The sequence below is a fragment of the Penaeus chinensis genome, chromosome 31 (genome assembly GCF_019202785.1).
Source record: "Penaeus chinensis breed Huanghai No. 1 chromosome 31, ASM1920278v2, whole genome shotgun sequence".
Classification (NCBI taxonomy): Eukaryota; Metazoa; Arthropoda; class Malacostraca; order Decapoda; family Penaeidae; genus Penaeus; species Penaeus chinensis.
Window position 1 is genome coordinate 2,832,625 of NC_061849.1, and position 7,500 is coordinate 2,840,124.

A 7,500-nucleotide genomic window follows, 5' to 3' on the forward strand; every position below is an offset into this window, starting at 1 on the left:
TATATATTTATATATACATATGTATATACACATAAGTACATATGAATATATATATATGTATATATATATTATATAATATATGTTATATATATTATTTAGATATATATTATATATAGTATATATAATATATATATATATATATATATATATATATATATATATATATATATATATATATATATATATATATATTATGTGTTATATATATTATATATATGAATATTAGGCGAAGTTGCAGTGTAATCTGTTTTGAAAAACAACTGATTGAAATGAAATAAGTATTTTTCTTACAATTTGCCCAGTCATTTAAGTTGTGAAAAAATGCTTTAGAATATAGCAACTAAAATTGATTAAAGGAGAAGGAATACGATTATGTATTGACTTGTACACTGGAATCCACACCCATCGTGAACTGGATTAGAATGAGGGCCATGTTAACATCAGTTAAAAATGCTAACCAGGCATATTTTTAGGCAAAAGCTGACGAGTAGAACTTCATAGCTTCTGAGTGATGGTCCCTCTGTTACTTTTAACCTTGCTCTCTTCGATGAGACTTGAATGTTACATTGTTATGCTTTATCCTTGGAGCAAATCTATAATTTTCTCATCCTTTTCCAGTTGCAAGGAGTGTTGTAAGTGATGTAACAAGAAGGTGGACGTAGCCGCTGCGTAAGCCTCGGCTGCCACATCTCCAAAATGGCCACCATCACTCGGCCCGGGAGCCTCCGGAATCCAGAGGTGGCTGACTTGTTTGAAAGAGAGGATCCTGACCGTGTTTTTGATGACTTGCGGGAAATTGGCCATGGCAGTTTCGGAGCAGTGTACTATGCACGACATGTTACATCCAAGGAAGTAAGTATTGTGGAATGAAGGCTGCACCCTGTTTTGCTTGTTAAGGTAAAGGCGATTCTCAATTTTTTTCAATTGAAAAATTACTAAGAACAAAGTCTTGATAATTAGGAGTTTAATTTTTAAAGTTATGTGCTCATTCTGGTTGTCCATCTTATGAATATGAATGAGCAGTGTTGCACTCTCATGATGTTTAATGTCTTTTACTGTTACCAATATTCCAAGTTGTTTCATGGCCATAGTATGTGGTTGATTTGGTCTATAGGTAGTCCAAAGTTTTGTATATTGATAAAATGCACAGATTTTAAAAAAATTCTCTGTGATAAGTAATGTTACCTTGTCATAATATTATAAGATCACCTTGCTACCAGCCTATACCCTAGTCATTTCTCCCATACTTCACATATTGGGTATTCTGGGGAGGGTCACTCATTTATTTAGAGTAAGCTCAACGTTTTCCCCAGTTTGCAAGGAAATTTATCAAGCTATAGCTTCATAAAACATTATTTGTCCCACAAAATTGAATCGGACATACCTCATTCAAATTACAAGAATGTGTGAACAAGTGGTCGAAAGACGAGCAGCCAGGCCTCACCCCTTGATGGTTTCTGCTCAGCTAATCACCACTCCCCCACTACCAGATTTCATGTGTTGGACATTAGGTTTCACCATTAGTACATAGTTGCCTTATGCAGCCATTCTGGTGGTTATTTTAAAAATGTCTGGAGTTTTATTGTGTTTTTAGGAGTTTGAAGTAGACTTTTCAGGATTTTGAAATTTTTCAAATTTAGTTCATAGGTTCCAGGTGTTGCCGTAATTTTCTAAGGCTGATTGGTAAAGATATTTTTACACTCAACAAAAATTTTGAGTGCCTGAACTAATTTTCTTTTCAGGTGGTGGCTATCAAGAAAATGTCCTACAATGGAAAACAAAGTGCAGAAAAGTGGCAAGACATCCTGAAGGAGATAAGGTTCTTGCGTAATCTCCGTCACCCAAACACAGTAACCTATAGAGGATGCTACCTCAAGGAGTCTACAGTATGGGTGAGTACCTTTTTGTTTTGTTGGTCATTTGTGTTGGACTCAGCGTAAGTCTTTGAGGGATATTTTCCCCTTCTCTCAATCAGTAATCACTACAAAGATCCCTCTCTCACTCACTCTTTTTTTTCTGCACCTCATGCCATTCAATTGATACTCTGAATGCCACTCACTCGCCTATCAATTATACTTGCGTATTTCATTCATTCATTCCATTGACATTTGCCCTTCAATTACTCTAATGATGTATACGTTTTATTAATTTTACCCATTCCATTCAACTATTTGACTTGACCATCTCAGTAATTTTTCTTGATGTTTAGAGTTTTCTTTTTCTTTCACTTATTTGACTGACTCATCCTTCTTAACTCACACATAATGGGACCTCCCTTTCACCATACCAAACCACGAGTGTGCACAACGTCAGCTGTGTTAGCGATAAATTAGAAGCATGGGAACTATAAATTTTCCCAGCTCACTATATTCATGGCTGTGGCATAAACAACCATTTCAGTAAAGAGGCTAAAAGGAGGCTCTAAGCTTAGTCTTGAGAGGCAGTGGTTGGGTTGTTTTGAGTCAGAACTAGTTTCTGAGTGATTAGTTAGAGTATTGTTCTTGTGAAAAAAGAAGAAAGGTTTATCCCACTAACATTTGTAGGAAAATTTACTGATTTGGCATTTACCTTTTTATTATCACAATACTTACGGAAGTGTATCAAGACACGTTGAAAATATCTGATTATGTGCCAGTGTAACCAATGAACTGATGAATAATGAATTATAGGAGAGAAATACTTTAAATTTAACAGCCCTGCATTTACACAGTGTGTTGCATGGCAAGATCAAGTGAATTAGACAGTGTAACAAAATGTTATGCAAGGTAGCAAAGAGTTTGAGGGATTGAGGTAGTTTGGTTCGCTTCCTGGCCTGTTTGTAAACTACCATAATGGCTGCCAACTTAGAGCCTCAACACATATTTCATCATACCATAGTCATTAGTGTGTATGTGTGTGTATAGTATAGAAATTGTCTGCATCAGTAAGTCATCTGTCTTGTTTTACAATAGGTGACAGGTTCATTGTGTGGTTAAACCATTCACCCTGAGCCTTTTTGGCTGGGGTGAAATGGACTGTGCAGTAAAGCTCAAGTGAACAGGATAGTAGTTTTGAAGCCAACTATGAAATATTTTATTGATTTTTGCTCCCCCCCCCCCCAAATGGGGACCTTGTTTTTTTTCCTCCAAAATAAAATGTTACTCATGCATACTAAATTAAAAGTAGAAAGCTTAGATTTAGGTTGCTATCATGGTGATCTCAGTCATTGTTTATCATACAACCACAAAATAAAATAAGATAATGGTCAGTTTTGGAAGGTTCTAGCTCAGTAAGCAGATACATGGCACACAGATCTCCCACACAGTCCAGCATGCCTTGAATATAATCTAAACTACAGGCTGTCCCATATACCCATTCTTCACATCCACTTAATACTACTCACTCAGTTATTTGGGGTGTGCTAGGCCTCTGCTCTGGGGAATATGCATGGCCAGCTGGGCTTGATCAGTGGATTACACTTCCAGCACCACACCTACAAAGTGATAGGAATTTGATGTTTTTCCATATTCAGAGATGCATCATATTAACCCAATGCCGCCAGGGGAAATGAATAAAAAATGGGAAAAATGCTGTGCTCATCTTTTATATTTTTTTTGTGAAATGTCTCTACACATATATGGCTCTGCTAGTGCTGAGCCACAAAGGAGTCAATTAGTAGACTTTCTGACCTTACCTGATTTGAATTGGCGGGAAAAATGTATTTTTTTCCTAGTGCTATGAATATTGATGGTGTTATTTTTATTATAAACATTATAATTACTATAATGTTATAAACATTATTAACAGTAAAATAAGATAACATAAAATATTTTCGTAAATCAAAGAAAAGGGTAAACGGGCATAATTGGCTCATTGGTAACTTAGTACAAGTGTAGCCATCTATGTGGTGTTAAAACAATTAAACAAGTAAACTCACAGTGGGCATGGCATACATGTACACATCATGCCTGTTGGCATTGGGTTAATTTTAGTTGCTAGATAGAACTAGTAGTAGCCTGATTAAGTGAATTCATGCATTTTTTTTTATAATGACTTACACCTTTCATTTCCTTTTATTGAATGCTTTTATTTCTCCTTCAGTTGGTAATGGAATACTGCTTAGGATCGGCTTCGGACATCATAGAAGTTCACCGTCAACCCCTTAGAGAAGAAGAAATCAGTGCCATTTGCGAAGGCTGTCTCTCTGGTCTTGCATATCTGCATTCTTTGGGGAAAATTCACCGTGATGTCAAAGCTGGAAATATTCTACTTACTGAAAATGGCACCGTAAAACTGGGTATGTATATTCTGGCTAAAATTTGATTAAGATGAATTGGGAATGACCTTTTTTTTTTTTTTCTTGTCAATGCAGTAGCTGATGTAACATTTTTTTCCTTTCCATGATCTTGCTGTCAGTCTTTCATTCTTTCTTTCTTTATTATTATTTTTTTTTCTCCCTTCCATTGTATGGGTGCATGCAGTGTCTGCTTGCGTTTTTTTTTTTTTTTTTTTTTTTTTTTTTTTTTAACCTATATATGTCCTGTTAAAGCTTGAAAATGCCCCTAAAATTGCATTTTTTTCTAAATTTTTGTTTGTTTCACTCCCCTCTCTCCAAGAAAAAGATGAAATGATACCCCTGAGGTATATGGAGTTCATATTATAAGAAATGTATAATTGGTTAGAATATTTTAAATGAAAAGCACAGTTATTGACAGGAATATCTATAATGAAGAGTAGCTGTAATCGAGTTCCAAAAAATGATTTTGTATTGTAGTCAGATTTACTGTGATATTCTATTTTAAGGGAACTATCCTGCAGTGGTTGGGAAGAATTAGTATTTTAGTGTAAAAACTTAACAATTTTACTGATATTTAGCTAAAATTCCTCTTGCCCACATTTGGCTACCAAATGTTTTGGGGGGCACCTCAATAGGGAAATGCTTCCCAGCCTTTTTTTGCATGCTATATTTGTACATTTATTCCAGTGTGTTAATGAATATACATGTATGTAGACATACATATATAAATGTACATAGATTGATATATTAACGTAAACAAAGATTCTTGTGAACATGGATGTGCCTGTATGTACAATTATAGACGTGTGTGTGTGTGTGTGTGTGTGTGTGTGTGTGTGTGTGTGTGTGTGTGTGTGTGTGTGTGTGTGTGTGTGTGTGTGTGTGTGTGTGTGTGTGTGTGTTTTTAGATATGTGGTGGATGAAAGGTTAAGTGATAATTTCTCTCTTTAACCCCTTCCCGATGGGTCATGCCTATAGGCGTGAAAACAAACCGCTCGAAATGTGGCCTGTGGCTGTCCGCTGCGGCAGCGCGCCAAAGTGTTCCAAGGCAGTGATTCGGCTTGATGTACTGAACTCACGCGCTCAAAGTCAGCATGTTGCCGTGGTTTGCCAGAGCATAGAGTTTTTTTTTTTAGTTTTCTACACCCGTCACCAAGGGGTTAAATTGTGTAGTTGTGCATTGATGACTGTACTTGTGTATGCATCTATGTAAGTGTGTGTATGTGGATGTGTTGGTGTACATTGATGTAAATCTGAATAAATTTAAAAGTGAAGCTCATGTGTGAGTAATCATCTGGTTTCTAGTCCCGTCTCCCAGAAAGCATTACTAGGTGCCACCCAATACCTTGTTGTTAGGTTTGGGGCTTATCATTCACTGGCATCAGAATGTTTATAATCTCAATATTCAAGTGAAATCATTGTCTTGTGCAAGACCAGCCTGCTTCTCTCTCCATCAAAGCTAGACATTTTCAGATACTTTAGACTTTCTCAGACTGATATCAATTGGAATGTCATAATTGAATATTTCACTTTACTTGGAAAAGGCTATATTGTGCAGCAATGTTTGTCAAACACCATATGGCTTGTGATGGGCTATGCCCTTGTTATAGAACTTGAAAATTTTCTGCAGACAATATACATACGAAATGAGTGTTAGGCTTACTGAAATGGGATAATCATGTTCCAATCTCCCCTTCTCTCTTTTGGATTTTTTTTAATATGCTGAACTGCACAAGTTGAATGATAGGTAGAATTTTAGGGATTGTCAAAATATGATTTTGATACAGGCTCTCTTTGTGTATACTGGAAATATGAGATTGCATGTTTTTCATGTATTCAATTTTTTTTTCCAGCTGACTTTGGTAGTGCAAGTATTGCATCACCAGCCAATAGTTTTGTCGGGACACCATATTGGATGGCTCCAGAGGTAATTCTAGCTATGGATGAAGGACAATATGATGGAAAGGTAAGCATTGCATGACATTTACAAGACCTCTTTTCCTTTGCCTTGTTTCACTTAATTTCCAGATTCAGTTTATTCCTGAATTAACATGCCAAAGTTACTAAAGGTTTCTTATATTGATAATGTCTTTATCTTATATAGCCATCTTCTCATTATTTATTCATTACTTATATTCATATTATATAATATATTGGATCAGTATTGAATATTTTATATTTTATATAACATATAACATTTATATAACATTGTTTTTTTTTTTGTCCTTTAAGAAAATATAATTCTTTTTTCTTTTTTTTTGACAATAGGTAGATGTGTGGTCCTTAGGCATCACATGCATAGAACTAGCTGAGCGCAAACCGCCCTATTTCAACATGAATGCCATGAGTGCCTTGTACCACATCGCCCAAAATGTTGCCCCCAAAATGTCCTCCCCAGAATGGTCAAAGGAATTCCAGCATTTTGTTGAGTCGTGTCTGCAGAAGAACCCACCTGATCGCCCTACCTCTGCTAGGCTTTTGTCGGTACGTACAAAGTGTAGTTGAAATTTATTGGATGCGTGATAGCAGTCTTTTGATTCAGATTTAAGTGGGAATTATAGGCACAAGTGATACAGGCAACCAGAGAAGTCGTAATCCACACAGAAATGAGATATGAAAGCAATGGCAGAAAAAAGTTCATAAAGTCACATGTAGTAACAAGTTCTCTGTGACTCAGGGTCTCCTTTGTAAATAGTAATGATTGTTGGCATAGTTTTATTACATTGCTGTTAACCCATTGATGACAAGTGGTAACCAAATGAACAACTGTTTAGTATTTTAACTATTTCAACCCTACACAAATGGTGTAATGGTGGCAGATTTTGAAATTCCCTTCCAGTTTTCTTGTAGCATGTTTGCCATTTTATTTTACTTCTGTATTTACATACTTATTAGTTTATTTATTTATTTATTTATTTTTGTCACAAATTGGATACATCTCCCATTTTTTCAAAATGGAAAAAATCTGCCACTGACATGCTCATATTGTTATACATTTTACAATGACAAGTGACAACAACAACATACTAACGTGCATACTTAAGGCATAGTAGTTTGTTTGATTCAGGGAAGTAATTGCTGGTTACATTAAGGGCGAGGTACTGCAATCTAGGAAATGTTAGCCCTGTAAGAGGTGGGAGATGTGTCCAAATAAAATACCCATGATAACCATTGACTCAGACACCACTAAGCAAAATAAATCCAGGACAAGCCAAAATATGTGA

The 7,500-nt window shown here is 35.7% G+C and overlaps 1 protein-coding gene across 1 annotated transcript in view; it reads left to right on the forward strand.

The window, feature by feature from the left end:
* LOC125041737 (serine/threonine-protein kinase TAO3-like) overlaps positions 1-7,500 on the forward strand; it is a 41,512-nt gene that overhangs the window by 9,375 nt on the left and 24,637 nt on the right. Inside the window, exons 2-6 of the mRNA XM_047636989.1 lie at positions 619-852; positions 1,743-1,892; positions 4,081-4,276; positions 6,130-6,242; positions 6,545-6,760. Of these exons, the coding sequence (XP_047492945.1) occupies positions 697-852; positions 1,743-1,892; positions 4,081-4,276; positions 6,130-6,242; positions 6,545-6,760 (831 nt within the window). The 5' untranslated portion in view covers positions 619-696. The remainder of the gene's footprint in view (positions 1-618; positions 853-1,742; positions 1,893-4,080; positions 4,277-6,129; positions 6,243-6,544; positions 6,761-7,500) is intronic.